Source organism: Pavona decussata, unplaced genomic scaffold (genome assembly GCF_977016875.1).
Source record: "Pavona decussata unplaced genomic scaffold, jaPavDecu1.1 SCAFFOLD_300, whole genome shotgun sequence".
NCBI classification, from domain to species: Eukaryota; Metazoa; Cnidaria; class Anthozoa; order Scleractinia; family Agariciidae; genus Pavona; species Pavona decussata.
In genome coordinates this window covers 3,262,087-3,284,528 of record NW_028145697.1, presented here as the reverse complement: position 1 = coordinate 3,284,528, position 22,442 = coordinate 3,262,087, and the positions used below count along the sequence as shown (strand labels likewise).

The 22,442-nt window shown below is 37.9% G+C and overlaps 1 protein-coding gene and 1 long non-coding RNA gene across 2 annotated transcripts; one reads left to right on the top strand and one right to left on the bottom strand.

The window, feature by feature from the left end:
* Positions 1-253: 253 nt before the first annotated feature.
* Positions 254-3,447, bottom strand: LOC146454663 (BTB and MATH domain-containing protein 36-like). The gene has a single exon (XM_085095073.1). The coding sequence runs from the start codon at positions 3,341-3,343 to the stop codon at positions 2,606-2,608; it is 738 nt and encodes a 245-aa protein (XP_084951199.1). The 5' UTR covers positions 3,344-3,447; the 3' UTR covers positions 254-2,605.
* Positions 3,448-12,072: 8,625 nt separating this feature from the next.
* Positions 12,073-22,442, top strand: LOC146454662 (uncharacterized). Its single transcript, XR_014859185.1, has 4 exons — positions 12,073-12,200; positions 13,487-13,589; positions 20,562-20,710; positions 20,807-22,442. It is a non-coding gene; the product is annotated as an uncharacterized LOC146454662 (long non-coding RNA).

The window sequence follows — 22,442 nt, the reverse complement described above, 5'->3', positions numbered from 1 at the left end:
ACTCACTTTTATCTCAAAGACTGAATCTTTTCCTTAGATATAATGGTTTGCATGTGATGTCATGGCAGCCATGTTGGTGTACAGGAACAATAACATTTTTCTCCTCTGGAATTTAACTTCCATTTGCATGTATGCAAACTATGTGAACAAATTTTCTTTTATTTTGTACACCAACATGGCGGCAATGCAAACCACTTATTGGCACTGAAACAGCTTTCTTTGGTTAGGATAACTCAGTCCTGAATACATCTGCTACGCATCAAGTAACTGTTTATTCTCATCGTCAAAAAGGTCTTTCTCAACATTTGGTTGAGTGTTTTCCTGACGACATCATTGGGGTTGTCAACATACCAGTACTTTTCATTAATAGAACTATAAGAGACCCTTATTTTTGCTTTGATTTTATTTACAGTAAACTAATTCTCCTTCAAGGTTTCTTATGTCAAGCTACATTAATTCCAAATACCCTAACACAGGACAGTGTTAATTTCCTATAGTCTGGTACTCAACACTGAAAATGACTACTGCACATGTTTTTAAGTGATACCTATACTATATTAGATTTTATCAAGCCTCCTCTACAAAATTATTAATATTCCTAACGTTCATAATTTATAAATTCCTTCCTGAAAGTTAACGAACCATGGACTTCCATACAAAATTACCAGTGTGATGACATTGTATGGTGTACCAGTGTCACTCACTTAAAATACTAAATTGGCCATAAATTATAATAAACATTTAAAAGGATCTTTAACAATTTGCTTGAAACTGTATTTATGTTAAGAAACTTGACTGAAACATGTTTGGACTGAAAGGCTTTTTTTGAAGTAACAGCAACTGCTGTTAATTGAAAATAAATTTACTTGATTGATCTTGAAGGTTGCAAGTAGATTTTGAACACTTTGACAAGAAGATAATTCATGAGGTTTGCACAGATTAAACACATTTGGTTAAAATTTTGTCGCCATAAAACAAATCAGTCTCTTAATAGTTCCTCCAGTTCCCAACAATAAATCCAATGCATAACTTGTAAGTGACCTTTAACTCCCATAATTTTTTGTAGTTTATGGTGGTTACCAATGGCATGCAACCCCAAAAACGTAAAAACTGTTGGAAAAGTTGCATTTTGGTGGATATCAATAAAATTATAAGAGAAAAGCCTTTGAAATTACCTAAGTTGAGTTCCAACAATATTTCAGGGCAACAAAATCAAGAAATTGACAAATTATTTTATCCGCTGACAGATGGTTAAACTTTATCAAAGTTAAGTTTAAAGGAAGGACATCATCTAGAGGATACTGTTTTAAAGCACTGCATCTGATAATTTCCAAAATCAGATGTGCGCATGGGTTAGCAAACTATCCTGTACAGTGAAATTTAATTTTTTTAAGTCAATATTACCTTCCTTTAAGCTAGAACCGGCTTGGAATTAGCCTCCCACGCAGACGTTCTTAGGGGTTCGTCACGCGTTCCTGCCCCACGAACGTCTGTTGAAACGAACAGCCACTTCCGTTCATCAACTGTGGACCAATCAGGAGCCGTTTCCCAACTTTGGGTAAACTCGTGTTTGATATTAAAAATATTACCCTAGACAGGATGGTGGACTTAAATGTGGTTTTTGGTTTTTGGTCATGTGTGCCAAACGTTTGGTATAAGGGAGTTGAATGCGTATCAAAGAGAAGTCATAGTGCAATTTGCGCAGAAGAAAACTGATGTGTTCGTAAACCTTCCAACTGGTTATGGAAAGTCGCTTATTTATCAAGCTCTATCGTTTGTTTACAATTCAATTCTTGAAGCTGCTGGGCACTGATTGTTGTTGTGGTTTCCCCGCTTGTAAATCTTATGAAAGACCAGGTAGACAAATTGGCAAATCTTGGAATTCTTGCCGCTTCTCTCAGTGAAATCACTGAAGAAAATGCATTGTGTTGTGGAAGGAAAAATTTCAATCGTATAAACTACATGCTCGTCCAGAAGCAAAAAAATCTCCACGGGTGATGATTTCCGTTGTTTCGCAGTATGTGATTGGCTTTACTTGTCATAATGAGTCAATGCTGATTGGTCTGTTCAGACAAAAGCAATTTGCCGACGAACGGAAGTGGCTGTTTGTTTCAGCAGACGTTCGTGGGGCAGGAACGTGTGACGAATCCCTAAGAACATCTGCATGGGAGGCTAGCTTGAAATCACCTTTAATGAAACTTTACTTTCTCTTACTGGGACAAATTTCTTGGCTCTGTTACAATTCCAAATAATTCAATGGCTTTTCTTTGATTCATGTCCACCAAAAGCCAACTTTATCCAACTGTTTTGAAGGCGGTAGGTAGTGTTATTGATAACTGCAGTGAAGATGGGAAGTTATGAGAAAACAAGTTGAAGGAGATGCAATGCTACAACTTACAAATTAGAGGTTTTTGAGAATGGTTATTGCAAACTTATTTTTTCATATCATGGTGGGTGACACCTTTTGTCATACTTAGATACCCCTCCAGTTTTAGCACCATACAGATTCAAAAATGAAGAAACCGGAAATTTTTCTGAAGAGCTTCACCGCCTCAGTGACTTAACAACAAAATATGTAATCTTATATAACACGCATTTCATTGTGCTAGTCAAAAGGACCGCCATGATTAAGATCCCTGAATCTTTTCCTCATAAGAAAATGTCTTCGAAGGGAACACGGACCATGGTCATCGTCATCTTTATCACTCTTCTTCATTTTTAGAATTTCGATGGTTGATTTACAGGAAGCCAAACGTTTCTCTAGATATTTAACTCTCTCTTCTACAAGTTGCTGGGCATATCTTGTCTCTAACTGGGAGTACAGTTCATTTTTCTTGAGCGTTTCCCAGCTCGTTTCCTGAGAAACAAACCTTGACATGCAGCGGTGAATCAGCTCATCGCTCAGCTGGTGTCTTTGAGCCATAACCACAAACTCGAGGGCTTCGTCATTTGTCATGTTCTTGAACAAGAAGTACTTTTCGCAACGAGTTTTCAGTCTATCCATTTGGTACTCACAAGAAAGCTCTAGTAAAGAGAAGCAGTTGTCTTCACAAATACGATGTTCAACATAAGGGTAAATAGCGCGAAGCATTTCTTCTATTTCTTCCGCCTTTTTGCCTGGGAGAGGAATCTCAGTGGCATTTTTCTCTTTGAAGTCAGATGAAAGCATTCTGTCAAATACGGGAGAGCACATCGATAAAATAGTACGATGAACGTGAAAACGTCTGCCTTCAACGACAAGTACTAAGTCGCTCATCTTCCAAGGTTGAGAGAAGTCCAGCTCTGGTTTACATGTGGACATTTTTGAAGGACTATTAACTTCAGGGACGCTAGCAGCGGCCATATTGATACCTCGGGCCACAGCCTTACCATCCTCTGTTTGTGAAGTCAGCTATGTGGAATCCTGTGACCTAGACGAGTGCTCGAACCCAGATCTTCTCACTCTTCGAGGGAGAACAAAAATCTGGGTATGAGCATAGGGGGTCCACAAAAGTTGTGAAAAGAAATAAATTAATAAATTATTGACTTACGTTGTTCGTTTCTTGCGGTTTTCTATAGTGCTCATTTGCATAAAATTTACGCGACAGCACTAATGTCGTGTACTGAGTTGTGCGCGTGCGGATCTAAGCTCTGCTGACTTTACTATAAAAAGGGAAAGGTAAAATATAGTTCTCGAAGACGAGTGTTCAGTGCCAATATGTAGAAATTATTCCAGGCGTTTCGGGCTTAGCCCTTCATCAGTGGAAAAAGATTTACGTTAAAAAGCTGGCTTGCGCTATGAAGTCAGATTTAAAGTTGTAACGTGCGCGCGCGATGTGCGCGTGACGACCTAAAGATATCGGAAGTCGGAGTTCATTCCGCGCGGCTGACTGGTGCCTAGTCTGAAAATAAGGCGCATCTCCTGACGCTTTCGTTGCTTGTTTCCGTCGCAGAGCATAATTCCACGGACTTTTGCGTCCTGGATAGTTGCCATTTGTATTAAAATGCTCTGCGACGGGAAAGCCCGGCAGGTTCTTCTCAATGCTGCGTAGGTGTTCACCGAAGCGTTGCCCTAGCGTGCGGCCAGTTTCGCCGATGTAAATAGCAGGGCAACGGCGGCAAGAGATACCATACACTAAGCCGGTTGTTCGACAATTGAAAGCTTCTTTGATGGCAAACGAGCTTTTGGGACCCTGCAGCGTGGTGTCAGGAGAAATATAATAATAATAAATAGAAGAGTCCGTCAAAGATAAAAAAGATAAGTTTTCACCTTGAGAACTCAAGGATGATAAGTTTCTGCGAGTCCGTAAGTTAATCAACTCATTTTTCCTATAATATTAAAAAAAAAAAGTTAAGTTTTTTAAAGTGAAGTATATGGAGACTGATTGGTGCTGTGTGCCATCGTATTCGGCCGGGTTTGAATGCCTGACGTCCGGAAAATCAATTCACCCAATGGTTCCTAATGCCTTTTTTTTAGTATATCCTCAAATAAAACGACTGGTTATTCTCAGTTGTATTCTCCAAAGAGGGGAGTATATTCACGTGATTTTGTAGACAAAACTTTGCTGTTTTCCAAGATATTGTTTTTCCTGCAGTGTTGACACTGCAACTTGTTTCACTTCAGAGCAGTCTTTTGAGCTTTTGAGCTTTTCGGTCCATGTTCGTTATTTCCCGTGGAGTTTTATTTTCTAATCTCATCCGATTTTGCTTCATTTAAGACAATTTGATTCTCGGGGAAAATAGTAAGTCAAACAAACGTTCCATACTAGAATACTGCTGTGTTGTTTTGCATAATACCCTCTCCGCCTATCTTTCCAATCTTAACATAGCGAGTCCAAAAGCGAGCTCTGAGGATAATACACTCCGGAATCCTCTATTAGGCTAGTAAACATTACAATTTGCTAAAATCCTCAAACTTAAGACTGGCGCAACGAAATCAGTCTCTATGAATACCGTGGAGAAAATTAAAAAGGTGGCCCACTCTAACAGTCACTCTAGAGAAACAATCGAAAAATCTAACTCACTCGAGGGTATGCGCCCATGACTATTTAAAGTTCGGAATCGGCAATATTTTATTCCCAATAGGCAGTCTTATAACGCGTTTAACGGCCTCAGGCTCCCGCTACCGTCTGTTTTACCATTACACTACAAGGAATTTGCTAGAAATTATGTCTCGATAAATAAGTTTTATTTTTCGTTGGCAATTAAAAATCTACATAATAATACTAATAAAAAATTTATACACGTGCGTTGCACTGAGTTTATCATTTTCACTAACAAACGCGTCATTTTCCCCTCTGGATTGGCCGGTCTCAGCTTTTGTCATTCTTCCAGTGATAGCCCACTGCGACCATGCTATAAAGTGCTAACAAATTTAAGCCGACCTCATTTTTTGTTGCTTGTGAGCCAAAACGTCTTCCTATTGTTTTTGTGTCCGTCCATTGCTTTTTCGTTCATCGCTTCTCCTACATCCTGGCCATCCTATTGTCGGTTATTTGACTGATCTTCGTTAATCGTTCCAAGCCTTTAATCAACTTTTAAGTTGAAAGATCCTTGCGGATCACGAATGTTGAACAGAGTGGTACAAGAAACACAATTTAAATCCGTCAGCGGTGAAATGTCCGCCAGTTGGGTACAGCAGTGCCCTCAGAACGAGCAATATTGGTATATATTATAAGACGCCAACCTTTACTAGGTTCGCAAGTACAGATATAGCATTCCTGTACCGCTCTCCACACCCTTCATAATAGGTCATAATAGAGTGGAGGAAGGAAAGAAGTAACACGTGAAGCCCGCCGGTCTGTGGAAGCGAAAACCTCTGGCTTTATTTTAAGAACGACAACACCAAAATACGACGCAAGACAACAAGAAAGGTAAAGAATAACTTTATTTTTTAACATTTATACGGCAGTCGATATTTTAAACTACCGGTTAATCTTGGCAGGGGTATTTTGCAGAACGCCGAATCCATAGAAGTCCCATATTGTCAAATGTCTGCCATAGGAACAACTAAAAGCTATCCGTCTGTATACCAGTGCTTAATCCTAAATAGTGAAGAGAATTGCTTGGACCTAAATAATATCGTTCTGTTGTTGCTTCCAGTAACTCTAAACTGATGTCTATTGTTATCCATATTGTTTCCTTTCAACAAACACTGTATGCATTATTAATGTGTGGGGCTGTGCAGAAATTTTGCCCTACTTTGGAAAAGACGATAATCAAAGGTTTCTGAGTCTTGTTGAGGATTTCAGTAATTTCTTGTTACAGGGAATTGAAATCGCGCACCCCATACATCTTGGATGAGGGTCTAATTGTAAAAGTCTCTAATTTATTACAAATGGTATAAAAATATAAGTGAAGTATATTTTGATTCCAGTATCTTGCTTAGTACGTCTTTTCTATTCAGGGTATTTTACTTAATTTGCTCGACAATTGTCGACTGGATCCTTTAATATAGGATTCGATAGTTTTGTTTTGTTAAAGTGGTCCTTCAAAACGTAGTAACTGCGGGCTTCTCATTTCTAAATTCTGTCATCCGCGGTTCAATTCGGTGTCAATTATGAGAAAACATAAATCTTGGCGCTTGGCGGAAACGTACTTCACGAAGAGGACTTTAATAGGCACAGTATTTGTAAAATGTTTAAAATTCTGGGAGTCTTCTTAGGTTACGATGAAAAACAAAGGAACGACATAAATTTCCAGCAAAACTTAAGATTTATCAAGAAATCGATCCATGTGTGAAAATGGAGAAATTTGCCCCTTTTAGGTAAAATTCAAATTGTCAAAACCTTTGCCATTATAAGACTTTTATTCAGAGCATCAGTCATTCAGATACCCAACGAACTGGTTAAAGCACAGGCAGACCACCCTCTCAACAGTGTTGAACGGTAAACTCGTCAGAGAAAGGTTTCTACGGCTCGGAATAGCAAAAAAACAACAACAACAACAAAAATAAAACACCACACGTGACTGGTCCAGTGAAATGTGTACGAAGACCGTAGAGAAAATTACAACAAGTGGCCCACTCTAGTAGCAGTGGAAATATCTAACTCACACAAGGGTATGCGCAAATGACTATTTCGTTAAAAATTATCCCACTTCAAATGTAGATCTGAACGTTTCAGGCGAAGTTTCTTCCCTAGAACCGTGTTACGCCGCAAAATGTAACAATCGTCGCAAAATTTAATAACATCGACGCAAAATGTAATAAGAATCGCCGCAAAATGTAAGAACGTTTCTAACGCATAAGGTAATAATGCAAAATGTAATAACTCACGAATGACGTGAATGGTATTTCGAAATTAGTATCATGATTCAGTGTACGTTCACCTATTCATAAATTGAATAACAGGTTGCGATGACGGGTTTTCCCTGCTCGAGCGGACAGGAGAGACAAATTGGACTTCAACGGCGACTTGACAATGTATCGGGGTAAACATAGCTTGAGAGCACTCCCTCGCTTGCAAGACAGAGCTCGTCACAACTCTAGGTACAGGGATCTAGCCAACTGGAACTCGTCGAACAGCAGATAATAGACAATCTTCACTCCAGCATTGGTTTATTCAGCAGTACGATCTTCACCGATTAACAATAGACCATTTCCGAGTTGCTTTGAACCTCATTATGAAAGCGAGGCTAAGTGCAAAGTTTTGTTATGAAAATTAGTTTTCATTCATATGCAAACAAAACTAATTTTCATATGAAAAGTTTTGCACTTAGCCTCGCTTACATAGTGAGATTCACAGCAACCCGGAAATGGCCTATTGTACGCCTAGTGCTTACATAGCTACAGAGTATAAAAAGGTAAAGTACTTTCTTTTGTTTACGTGGCTTGGATGGTTTAATCTCACGAGCACAAAACAGAAATGTCACTTAAGAATATACTTTTCCGGACTACATCCGTAACAAAAAATATTGAACTTTGATTGCGGAAAAGAAGGTACATTAAAAGAATTACTGAGTCGTTAGATTACAGGACAAAGGTTAAGGACTCGTGTAATCGAACAAAGTACAATGTACCATTACACGTGTACATGTCGAATGTTCAACTAGAATAAATTAAAATAAGAGCTTTTGTTTGTAAACCTGGTGCTGGCCTGTAATGTTTGCGAACGACTATAAGCAACAATTATATAAGATAAACAGCTAAATATGAAGCAGCGAAAGAGAAAAATAAGTAAAATATCCGGCGAGCGATGACATACAAATCACTACGGTTGTTAATGCGACCGAGAATGTTCACCTCTCGTGTCCACATGCTGAGTTGATTAAATATTCCTTTCAAAATCTCAAAGCTATTGTAACTACCTGATTATGTATTCTATTCCAAATGCAAAGCTATTGAAACGCGCTTGCCAAACGTATTAAAGTGAAACGCGAAATCCCTCGTAACAAGACGGCGGTGTACAGGCTTTATTCTCAACTCTTAAAAGTTTCAGATCGGGGGACTGATGTTCTCTTATTTCATGAATCACACATTTTCTTTTGTTATTCAACATCCTTTATTTAACTTGCATACTTCATGAATATTAAACTAACTGAAACGAGGGATTTATACAGATAAATCCCTCATTTACTGTATAAATCCCTCATTTACATTAGGAGTACTGCGAGAAACGCACACATCAGGTTGCTTCTATTGTTCTCCATTTCTCACCTAAGTGTGACGGTACTAATTAGCCGGCGTTTGTCCCCTTGAACAAAGGAATAATTTCATGAAAAAAGTCAGATAAATACCTCGAACGTCGGTATTAATCCATATATATATATATGGATTAATACCTCCGTTCTCGGTATTTATCTCTTACTTAACGTATCTATTTATCGGGGCGCTTAAAAATGTGACCTCTTAGATGTTACACTTATTCAAAACAATCACTTTTGGATAAAAAAATGCATAATAGAAATTAAGAGACTCGGTTTAAAAACTCTGTAGATCGGACTCGGGTACAGTGGAACCTCTCTTTACGGAAACCTCTATAATACGGACAGTTCACTTGGTCTCTGAGAGACCGAAATCCATATAAAGCCTACTTCTCTAAAACGGACACCTCTATAATACGGACACTTATTCCTGTCCTCTAGGTGTCGGTAATAAACAGGTTTCAGTGTAGTTATATAAGGGTGAAACCCCACTTCGTAATCTTCCGCCCTAGAGTTTGTTTCCGCTTACGGTCAACTTCCGCTTTGCGGACACCTCGTTATTACAGACACCTCGACAACACGGAGAGCAACGAAACTCCAGGCAATACCATTCACGTCATTCTTGAGTTATTACATTTTGCATTTTTACATTATGCGTCAGAAAAGTTCTTACATTTTGCGTTTAAAAGTTATTACATTTTGCGTCGATGTTATTACATTTTGCGGCGATTCTTGTTACATTTTTCGACGATTATTACATTTTGCGGCCGTCGGCGTAACACACGTCCTAATGGCCATGTCAGGGAGCAGATTGTGTAGAACAGAATGCGACGCCATCCGTCTTTTGAAGGGAATAACAGTGATTTCAAAACGGTGAAGTAACCCCCAAACGTATAAGAATACACCAGAGGTGAGTCAGTTTTATTCATTTTATTGAATGAAAGTTAAAATTTAGTGTTATTTAAAGTTCGGAATCGACAATATTTTATTCCCTATACAAAGTCTCATAGAAGCCGGCGACACACCTGGTGATTTTATACGCCGATCGCGGCGAATTTGATCGCTAGCGAAAATCGCAAGTGATTTTCGCCATACACACTTGGTGATTATTTCACAGTTCGCGGCGATGTGTCAGTTTTAAAAATTCATGTGATAAAATCGCCCAAACTTGATGGGTTGACTTTACTGGCGATTCGCAATAATGACCGTACAAAATCGCGGGAACGGGCACACTTGACGAATGCCGGCGAATTTAATCGCCGATATCTGACTTGCCAGATATCGGCGATTTTATACGCCGATCTCGGCGATCGGCGAAAATCGCAATCGCTCCACCGGGTACACCTGGCGATTTTCGCCGATCGGCGTACGTGTGTCGCCGGCTTAACGCGTTTAAATTCCCAACGGCTTCCCGCTATGGTCTGCTTTACCATTATACTAAGTGGAATTTGCTAAAAATTACCACTCGATAAATAAGTTTTGTTTTTCTTTGGTAATTAAAAATCTACATAATAATACTAAGCAAGGTTTTATACTTCTGTTGCACCGAGTTTATCAGTTTTCACGGGAAAATGCGTCATCCCCCCCCCCCCCGCCCCCTGGATTGGCTGGTCTCAGCTTTTGTCGCTCTTTTAGTCATAGTCCACTGCAACCCTGCTATGAAGTGCTGAGGAGTTTTGGCCTACATCACTTTTTGTTGATTGAGCTCCAAACCGTCTTCTTATTGTTTTTGTGTCCGTCCATTGCTGTTTCGTCCATCGCTTCTCCTATGCTGATGTCTGTTATTTGACTGATCTTCGTTAATCGTTCCAAGCCTTCAATCATCTTTTAAAGTTGTCCAAGATCCTAACGGATCACGAATGGTTAACAGAGTAGTAGGAGGAACACAATTTTAGTCCGTCAGCTGTGAAATGTCCGCCAGTTGGGTACAGCAGTGCCCTCAGGACGAGCAATATTGGTATATGTGATAAGACGCCAACCTTTACTAGGTTCCCAAGGACAGATAAAGCACTCCTGTACCGCTCTCCACGCCCTCCATGATATGCCGGAGGAAGGAGAGAAATAACACGTGAAGGCCGCCGGTCTGTTGAAGCGAGAACCTCTGGCTTTATTTTTAAGAACCTCAACGGCAAAAATTGGACGAAAAACATCAAGAAAGGTAAAGAATAACTTTATTTTAAGGCAGTCGATATTTTAAACAACCGGTAAATCTTGGCAGGGTCTTTTTTTCAGAACGCCAAATCCATAGAAGTCCTATAATGTCAAATGCCTGCTATAACAGCAACTTAAAGTGTACCGTCTGTATATCAGTGACCCTAAATTAACCCTAAATAGTATAGAGAAGTGCTTTGACCTAAACAATCGTTGCGGCGTTGCTTAAGCCCTGGTCAAACGGCACATGATAGTCGGTGATAGCTGATGATAGTCAAAACTATCATCCACTATTATCAACTATCAAGCGGGTGGTCAAACGGCTCAAAGAAACTCGTGATAGCTGACGATAGTTAACCGTGAGCCTCTATTGTCAGGCATCTGCTGAGTGTCAATATCGCAAACAAAACTTCGCAGGGATGAAATTTTTGCGGCGAAAGAAAGCAGCTACCTGCTTCGTTTCCTTCAGTTGTTGGAAGAAGTAACTGAAAATTAATCTTGAGAGCGCTGGTAGAGTACACAGCGCGCGGTCAAACGGGAAAAACTATCATCAACTATCATGAAGAATCTGAACACGCTCAAGGTGAATGATAGTTAATGATAGTCGAGTAGTTGGTGGTCAAACGAGCGCTATCATTGACTATCATGCGCCGTTTGACCAGGGCTTTACAGACCTACGATTTTAATTTTAAGACTGGAAATGTGGAAATTGATGAGCAGTATTCCTCTTTATAAGCTACGTAAGTATGTGCGCCGCGAAAAGTAGGGTCTTCGGTCTGAAAAAGCAGGTCTGAAAATGGGTATAAATTTTAGATTCAATTACTGGGAATGGGTACCTAATGTATATAATCTTGTCTCAAACAGGGTCAGTATTCAGAGAACCTCACACCCAACGTAAAATGCTATCCCCCCTCCCCACGGTTCAAATACACCTTGAATTTCTTACTTTCACTTGCAAATATAGATAAAACAAATGAATGTTTTGTAATTCTACTGTATTGTCATCTTTTTCAGTGCCGTAAGATGGGACAAAATATCATAAACATCCTGGATTGGCCTCTGTGAGTTATTTTCTATTGGGAGATCTGCAGCTGAGTTTGGTAATGTTTAATATTAATTTAATAAAGGAGACGTTCCAGAATGGAAGTGAAACTGGTGCTGCCACATTTGGAACCCTGTTTCCACTCTGTGTCCCCGTCATAAAGTGTACCAAATATCGGTGGTTACAGTAAATGCGCGCGCGCACATCTAGTTAGGGAGGCGCGAAAGTGTACATTATCAGGAGCTTGGCGGAGTCGGTAAGCAATTTTTTCTTCCCTGACGTTTTCACAGTGTTTTGACGTTCACTGTGTTTATACGTGTTTCTTACTACATACTCTCTTCGCTTTTCGTTGTAGGCATTTCATGGACAGACAGAAATTATCCCTGTAAGTTTGAGTCAAATGAATCAAATGCCTTGTTCGTGTGTGGTTGTTCCTTTAATTTCAAAGCTTGTTTGGTTGAATTATTTAAGCTTACTGGTGTATTTGTGAGCTTTAAACCTTTATTTGTTTCGCTGTGTCTAGATGTCCGGCGGCCGGACAGGAATTTTAAAATACTCCGCGTCTGGCAGTCCGATAATTTCTCAATTTCGGGTCTCAGTATATGCATGTCGCGAATCGAAATAGTCGATTGACTTATCCAATTCCATCTTTGTTTGCATCGCTAAGAAGTTTTACAGTCTCGATTTCTTTCGCCGCTCCGCGCTCTATGCAAATTTCGGAATCACCAGACTTGGAAATTATTTGTGTGTTTGCATGTGGTAACTGCCTGACAGATTTTCAAAACACTCCGTGTCCGGTAGTCTTTCGGGTCGATTTACGCGAAATAACCGATTAGTTATCAAATGCTGTCTTTGTTTGGATTGCTAAAAAATTGTCGATTATATACAGTCGTCAATTTGTTGTGTCAATTTCTCTGACCGCTCAGCACTCTATGCAAATACCGGAATCATCAGACTTTAAAATTATTTGTGTTTGCAGGCACTACCGGACAGCATTTTCAAAACACTCCGTGTCCGGCAGTCTGATAATTTCTCAATTTTCTCAAGCTTAAATAAGGCGTCCCTTGCATCTTCGAGAAAACTCTTGTGTTGATCGGGAAATCTCTGCTGCATTTCAGTAGTCCAATAAATATTGTTCTTAATGATTAACAGCATCCGTTTCTGCAGCTATAGATGATTCTCTATAAAGTGTTTAAAACTCGTTATATACAGCTTAGCTAAATCTAGGTTTCTCGATAAAGGATTCACTCCGAAGAGTTTGCTTGCACAGGTCTCTCATAAAGTTCATGGACTGACCCATTCCAAAATGTCATGTCATGTTTTAGTGTGGTTCTATCATGGATTTAGTATATTAGAAATCACAGTATTCAAGCTTACGATCCCTGAGATTCCACTGAAGACAGATAGCTTCTCTTCACCAACGCTCTGGAAACACACCATGTTCTCCGCTACGGTCCGTTGACCTTTTTACGCATACTCTTACATCTTACACACATGCAGAAGACGTCAGGGGGTAATTTTGACAGTAAGAAAAACCAGTGCTCATTTCCTTTGAGGAAGCTCGAGTAATGAAAAATTGTTTCGCCTTTTAGGATCTTCGTAGTGCTAGGATCTTCCTCCCTCCTTGTAAACAGGGCCTAACATGGTGAGTTTCATGTTTTATTTCAACAGGCCAAGCCGTGAACAGTGTACATGTATCTCTGCAGTTCTGGGGTATCCCACCTAACTGAACAATGATTTTCTCTTGATGGACAGGATCATTCCTGGAACTGTGGTGAGCTGATTTTAGCTTTCCTTTAGGCAACTAATCAGCACACACAGTGTGTATAACTCTTGAGCTGATAAAACTTGATTAGAAGAAATTGACATAGAAAAGTTCTCGGTAGCAGGAGACAAGAAATGACCATTCTGATAAAAAGCACAACATTTTGGAGTTTAAAATGAGACATGTTTTGGCTTGGATATGAGCCATATTCAGTTAAATTACAAAGCTAAATGAATCGCTTTATATAAAAGGTAACAAGAAGTGGCGCAAGAAGTCCTTGCGCCACAAGAATATGTAAGTGGTCAAAAGAAGTTAAACTGGGGTTTATCGGCAAGAAGTTCAAAATCCTATCCGCAAGTATCTGCAAGAAGTTACAGTACTGTATTGGCTCATATGCCAGCTGGTGTTTGATATTGGCATATATACATGTATAAGCGCCACATCTGTTAAGATAACTGAGCACGTAGTTGATCAGCCTGCGTAGCAGACACTCAAGATAATGTTATATCCAAGATTAACTTCTACCGAGGAAAGAAATAAAACATACTACTATAAGGTAATTTGAAATGAAAACTAGGGATTTTGTTACTAACTCAACCTGCAAAGTCACCCTCAATTTCTGGCCAGGTAACATACTGATTTGTAACCCATGAATGCTGTTGAGGAACTTTCTCAGATTGTCAACATGGTTTGCTTCTCCTTCTTACTGCATGTTTTCAGTAGTTAGACTACTCCTTGTGGGCAGTTCTAGTGATTACTCTGCTTAGTTAGAATACTTGGCTCTTAATTACCATGCAAAAGATGCCACACAGCATTTTTTTTATGTACGTGGGCATGCGGCAAAGCTGCACAGGGGAAGGGTGCAGGAGGGGGTTTCCCCAAATTACATTCGCTGAGGTGCATTCTGGTGCATTTTCGGGGCTGCAAAGTGGCTGTTTAGATGAAGTTTTGGTGCACTAAATTAATATAAATGCTGCAGTCACTTTTATTTGGGCATTATATGCTCTGGAGTACTCACTAATTTTAGTGTAATTTGTCTTCTCCTAAATAAAGTGTTACACTTGTTTTCATATTTGTTGTTTCTGTCCAATATCTGATCAGAATTTTCATGGTGAATGCAATCCTTGATTGAATTCATTTAATTGATAAAGCTAAATAGGTGAAACCTTTTCTTGATTGATAATATGCCATTGTTATATTAGTACGTAAAGCCCTAGTTTTTTGTGTCAAATAAGTAATAATTGGACGAATTTGATTTGAATTGACTTCATCTATAAGACGACGATAATAGAGATTTGATTTAGACGACAAATGAAATTCAATCGACTTGGGTAATATAGGACTTGGTGGTATGAGCCCATTTTTGAAAACCTTCACTCTTACAAGCTCATTTTTCCCAAAATGGTCTCTTATGTTCCAAGTCCTACACTACCTATGGTTTTGCGCTGTTATTCATGCCTTTGTGAATTAACGTTTGTCATTCGCCATAGATTTATACTTCACTCATGGTGGATAAGTCATTCTTCATTAGATATCAAGTTGGCATCGAATAAGATAATAACTGCCATTCACAAAAAAGTCATTTAAAAAAGAAAGAAATTTTTTGAAAGAAAGAAATTTTCATAAAAAAGAAATCATATGTTTTTGTTTCCATATGCATAACTTGTACCGGTAATGCTATCATCTAGAATGTAACTTTTGTCATCAAAGCAACTTAATGATAGCTTCCTATCTCATGTTTCTCACTTCTAATTGTATTCATCTCATGTAGCATTTGTTTGTTGTTCATCAATGTGTCCGTGTAATTGTTGTGACTGTTTTTTTTTTTTGATAAGGTACTTTTTAATACCTTTTCCTGTCTTTCTATTGTTGCTCTCTGTCAAGTAACTATACATTTTAGATCTCAAGCCAACAAATAAATCAATTCCTGTTAAAGCTATTGTATCCATAACACGAGCACCAGATTGCTTTACAAATCTTGTTTTCTTTTTCTCTGAACAGCCCGATGGCAGTAAAGAATTATATTGTAACTGCTGTTGTACCAGATTTGTTCATCGCCTTAAGTATGCCAATGGTGATCCAAGGAATATTGCTTATACACCTTTTGCTGTTCATTTAGGCAAAATATACATTCATTTACGCCAACAGTTGAAACTATACGGCAAATATACGTTCATTAACACTTCCATGAACTTCATTAACGCGAACGAACTTTCAATAACGCTACTTGCATATGTATTAACATTCAATAGCATCAACGGATGAACAATTGCACCTTTGGACAATCATTAACACCAATGGAAAATCAATTGCACAGTATGACAATCAACTGCGTATTAAAGACATACAATAATGGAATTTGCATAGAGACGCACAATCGATTGCACCTTCATACAATCGTTTATTTGAAATGGTCAGTCATTAACATGAACTGATAAACGTTAGTATTTTTCGAATAAACAATAGGAAGAAAAAAATATTCGTTAGGGTCATTCATTGTAGTTACCTGTATTTTAAAATACTGAACAAAAACACAAGAGTATATACATTATCATTAAGATTTTATGTGTTTTTTTTGCACAATCTTTTGCTGAAGCAGATATTAAATGAAAAACATTTTACTGTACATCTACAGTACTGTAACAAACAGAGTACGCTGTATGAACAAGTAGACGCATTGGAGACAGAAAGAAATGAAGAAAATCAAGGCACAAAGAAACAGAATCTTACTTGAACAGCGACAAAGAATTATTCAAGTCTTCGAAGATGTTAAAGAAGATTATTTGACGGTTGCCGCTACTATCGAACCATTTTGAAATTTCTTTTTCCATAGTTGATTGTTATTGTGTGGTTCCAGAAAATATCCATACCCCCCCCACGGAGGGAATTGGAAATTCCAGAGGGGTGGGGGGGTCAATGGCCCAGGAAATTCCAGAGGGGAGGAGGGGTGAATGGTTGGATAAGTTTCCAGAGGGTCAACTTCACGTTCATGTAAGACATAAATGTTCAAAATTGTAACTTACCAACTTTGCAACTTCGTAGATCTTTCTTGAAGAAATTACTTTGTTTAAATGTTTTAAAGAAACCCTTGTTACATTAAAAACATGTTTCCCTTCTCCAAAAAGCCTTCGTAAGTGAAGTACTCCAACTGAGACAAGAAATCTATGTCTGCGTTGCGTGACTCAGTTATTATAAAACTATTGTTTGCGAATCTTTCTTGCGAAGAAAAATATTGTTCATTGGCAACAATTGAATTTGTATCAATGTTTAAAAGGGAAAATTTTGTATGGCTATAACGTGAAAGCCCCAATTTTACATAAAACATTGAAATATTTGTTTGTTGTTTTTGTATGCTGTGTGGAGTTACGGGCAAAGGTCAATTCCCGAGGTCAATTATAACTAGTTTGTCAAAACTGACCAATGTTAAAACTTATTTTGTCCAAAGTATTTCAACTCAAAGTCCAAAACTATTAACTTAATTTCTATGCCAAAATTGAACAAAATAGAGCCAATTCGACATTCGTTTAATGCGTTATTGATCTCATACAAAATTTGCATAAGAACGTGAACATGCTAATTTCGTTTTGCGGCTCCATTTCGTCTGCGGTTTCAAGTTACGATCTGAAAGCTCGATTTGTCTTCCTGCCCTGCTAATGCTTATTTTGTCCATGCTATTCGGATTCAATAGGAAAACTATTGATTAAAATAACTAGACTGAATGATAACCAGGAGAAAAATCGATTAAGTAGAACTAAAGCGATAATCTTTTTGATCTCCTAAAATTTGCATAGGAACATAAACATGACATATGCAAATTAAATGAAAACACATTTTTGCATTGCCGGACTTATTCCAATAATTTAGATTTAAAATCTTCAGCGAAGCTAATGGTAAAGTTTGATGTCAATGACCACAGGTAAATATAAAACACAACAATTATTTCAGTATCAAGAGCTTTTTGGCAAACTCTACCCGTGAAATTGTACGGCGCGCGCGCTCTTCGATAACGCATATTTTCTCCTCGTGTGGGCAGTTCTTGATATTTCTGAAAAGTTCACATCAAACTGACTTTTGAGGCGTTCTTTTAAAATAAAACATTTCCAGAGGGTGTGGGGGGTGTATTCTGTTTTTAAGGAATTTCCGAAGGGGTGGGGGGGTTAAAAAAATACCTCGAAAATGGAAAATCCTGGGGGGTGGGGGGGTCCTATCTGAAATTCCCTCCGTGGTGGGGGTATGGATATTTTCTGGAACCACACATTACTACACACATGTTTGTCAGTTGATGTTAATGATTGACCATTTCGAATAAACGATTGTATGAAGGTGCAATTGATTGTGCGTCTCTATGCAAATTGCATTATTGTATGTCTCTAATTCGCAGTTGATTGTCATACTGTGCAATTGATTTTCTATTGGTGTTAATGATTGTCCAAATGTGCAATTGTTCATCCGTGGATGCTATTGAATATTAATACATATGCAAGTAGCGTTATTGAAAGTTCATTCACGTTAATGAAGTTCATGGAAGTGCTAATGAACGTATATTTGCCGTATAGTTTCAACTGTTGACGTAAATGAATGTATATTTTGCGTAAATGAACAGCAAAAGGTGTATTGGTAAGTTACTTTTCAATAACCATTCATGTACATGTGTGATTGGTTTTTAAAGAGGCCAGATTGTTACAGGATTTTTTTTTACTTTTTCATTTTACTTTCTTGTAAAAACGAAAATAATTTTTTGGTGAAACTTTGGTAATGTTTGCTAAAACAATTATTTAACTGTCTTTATGTCACATGCAGTTGTATGAACACCTTAAGAAGTTTGGTCACTCAAAATGTGATGCAAAGTAAGATTTATAAATGAATATTTCTTGACTGTCTAGAGTGGCTTCTTGTCCTTTTAGGTTAATTTCGTATCTCTTTTTCTTTTTAACTTGTGAATGTGCGCATGCGCAATGAACGAGTTATAGTGATGGTGGACTTTTTGACTTGGTTGGTTGGTTCTGTCGTTAACTTTCGGGTATGCGCAGTGAATGAGTTTTAAATTCAATTAGTGGGAAAAAACACGCAAAAATTTTCTGTTCACGGCGCATCAGGATATTCTCATTCAATCTGTAGAGAATAATTTGACAATCATTTTAGTGTAAGAATGGAGATTTTTCGTTGAATCTGAGCAAAGTTATAGGTTTTTGTCATTTTTTCCACAAAGTGCAGCTTCTTTTAAGAATTTAAAAATAATTAAATTTAAAAATTCAATTAGTGGAAAAACACGCAAAAATTTTCTTTTCACGGCGCATCAGGATATTCTTACTCAATCTGTAGAGAATAATTTGACAATCATTTTAGTGTAAGAATGGAGATTTTTCGTTGAATCTGAGCAAAGTTATACGTTTTTGTCATTTTTTCCACAAAGTGGAGCTTCTTTTAAGAATTTAAAAATAATTAAATTTAAAAATTCAATTACTGAAGTGTCGGCAAGATCTTTGAATAAACAAAACGATTTTTTATACAGCATTTAAGTGACATGCGTTAATGTATGTTTTAATTAGCACTAGTGGCCTTATTTGTTGTAGGCCTCACCGATTTTTTAACCTATCCTCCCTTCGCAGTTGAACTATCTGAATAGTTTTACTCAGAAATATTGCGTGATATTGCATTGCGCTACTTTTGAAAGTTTGCCGCCAAAAAATATTTCCCGGCAGAAAATGTCTGGCTGAAAGAAGCACTCTTAACTGATAAGTTCACTGCTAATCATAACTTTTTGCATACGTGAAAACTCGACATCTTTCATCATATTTTTGCTTCTCATACAAAAGTATTATATCAAGTAGATTAGTTCGCTGAAAAACATTAGTTTGGCCGTCAGTTTTTACGTGAAAGCGGAAAGTGCCATGTCACGCATCAGTGACGTTTTAAACAAAATTATGCAAATTTCTGGTGAAATGAACAATTTTAGATTTCTTCAGTTTTCATAGAGGTTTCAGAGGGAAAAAAATGTTTCATTTTCGCAGTTTACATCTGGTAATTTATGGGAAAGCAAAAGGACGTGGTCGATGAATTTTCATCAACTGTTTAATGCATACCGTGCAGAATTTAGTAAAATGCATGTGTACAGGATCAAAACCTTTTTGGTATGCTCATTGAATAATGAAGCAAAATACAGACAACTAGCTTTCATTGAAATAATTTTTATTTGGCAAGAGTTAGTCATATTTCAAATTATTTTTACTTGAAGATTGCGTGGACTGAACTCCAAAGGAAAAATTTCACGCCTTTGTGCCGGGCATGAAATGTAATGCAACACTTTGTTCAACAGATTTCCCTTCGTGAGATCAGCTTGAGCAAAGTAGCCTGCGTAGCTGGCGGTTTTTATGGGTGGGCTCACCGGAAAGCCGGGCACAAGGGCCAAAATGATTTTTTTAGTACAAGAATGGTTATTTCTTGTTACATAATCGGGCAAAGATATAATTTCTTTTAGCTTTCAAGGAAGTGTCCGTAGCTGTCTTAATTTCAATTACTGATGTGTCATCTGCATTCACGAGTTGGCTCACAGGAGCCTTTGATATGATCTTTCCTCTATTCCTTTCCTTCTGCTAATTTGCATTTTTTTTTATCAGTCTTTCTTTCCTGAAGCCAGAAAATATTAAATAATGCATACTAAGGTGTATTTTGTAATGGATTCATCCCTCTGTAGTGATTGAGCTTTAAAAACAAAAACCCTTTTATGCTTTTATTGACTTCTCAGTTCACTGGGATGGCTTCCAGCCATTTGCAAGAAAAAAAAACCCATAGTGCTGGTAAGATGGTTTATTCTAAATCATATATCAGCCCCAAATGTTTGAAGCTATTGCTCCAATCCATAGACTCATTTGTAGTTCCCTGTACCCGTGAAGTGATTTTTCCATGCATCAAGCACACAGAGAGGGTTTGTAATTGAGATTTTGTTAACTGACTCACGAAATGGTTCATTTCCTTCAAAAGGTGCAATAGGGGTGTCGGTGGCTACTATGGCAAAGCTTGATCGCTTGGAGACAGATTGGGTTTTATTCACCTCCCTGATGGATGGCCAAACAGTATTGACCCTTTCCTCGGACCATGCGTTAGATATATTGAGGCAGGATATATTGAAGGTAGACTGAATTTGGCAAAAGTAAATATTTGTGAGACAGTGTAAACTTGTGCATTTGTGTTTAACCAAAGTGTCATGTACAATTATCTTTCCTTAGTTCTGAATGGCAACAGCAAGAAAATAGATAAAATACTGTTATAAATATGCTTTCAGGATATGAAGTGGATCGGTCAGTATTACAATCCAGTGCATCATCTTACTTTGGATAGGAGACCATCCAGCACAGTGTGAGGTTTGCAAGACTAAGGGAGTTGGAGCCGAGAAAAGATGGCGGAGATGTCATATAATATGGTAAGGGGTGTAAGAAAGTGAGGGGCAGAGGCCATTGAATTAGATGGTTGCTTTCTGTAGTGCACTCAAGACTCCATTTGTCATGTGCTACAAATGTACATGTACATCTTTAAGTACTAGAGACTCTTTAGTGCCACAGTTTCTCAATAATTATTAGATACCCCTGGTGCTGACATGTCTTTTAAAGTTGTTCTGGTACATTGTAGACTGGCATTTATTTGAAGCCAGCATTTTCAGGGTCAGTTGTTCAATTGAGAAAATAAGGTATACACTTTATTCCATGAAATTTTTGCTACCTTTTTTTTGGACACATTAAGTTTGGGATTTTTTTTTAAGTCATGAAATATGCAAGATTAAATGTCACAAAATTTCATATAATGAGGTAAATGAGGGAAGTGGGGGCAGGAAATTATAATCTGTGAGAGACAAGGCAGCAACTCCCCTTATAAATTTACAGTCTAACACTTTCCTCTTTTAATGATTCTTAACACTTAAGCCAGCAAGTTAACTCATCTCAGGGGAGAAGTCAGGGGGGTAGGGGGTGGATTGACAACTTGGTGAAGCGAGTTGTCTTATCTCTTGTTAGCACACCTGTGTGTACAGCTATAGCTTGTAAATTTGCAGTTTGTAATGTGTAGTTAAAAACACTTCAGTGCATCACTCTTTGCATCAATGATTTACTACTTGGCTTAGTGAGTGCATGCATAACTATTACCCAGAATTCAGAAAACAGTACAGACACCCATACCGTAAGAGATCACTTAAAGAAGAATTACCAACAATGAAGACATTAGAAGAAGAGGAAAAGCCAACCTATTTCCAAAGTATGAGCAAAGAATGTGGTCTAAATTGATTATCAGTGCTTCACGGGCTGTATCCTCTTTAGGATTTGGTGTTCTCAGAGACTCTGTCTTTGATGCCATGCACCTGCTGCCTCTTAATGTTGTCAAGAATAACGTTGAGCGATGGGTTTCTGGAGACTATTTGAACAAAATGGATCTAAACACCCATTTGTCAAAAATGCCTTGGACTGTTGGTAATTAGTGAAATGTCTCTTGAGTATACTGTACATATCAGAATCATAGATAGGTGGACCTAAAAGTTTGAAGTTAGAGTGTTGTTCCAATATTAAAAGTAACAGTCAAGTCTAGTTTCAAGATACTGACATGGATGTTTACAGTACTTGTGCAGAAATAACGTTGGAAGTAGAGTAGACAACTTTTAAAGCCCCCTTGCAAACTGTTTTAATGATTAACACAAAGAATGGATAATATTCATTTTCATATTATCATCTGAATTATAAACTCTTCACCACAATAACTACAAGAGTCTGAGCAGACAAAATACTTTTTACTTTCAGATGTAGGTCAAATGTTAAAGTAAGGTTTATTTTCATTTTCCTTTGTCTCATAACCCTAATTTTTCTGGATGACTTACATGTT

Bases quoted from the DNA above. Each gene is read 5' to 3' on its own strand.
- LOC146454663 (XM_085095073.1), bottom strand. From the start codon at position 3,343: ATGGCCGCTGCTAGCGTCCCTGAAGTTAATAGTCCTTCAAAAATGTCC.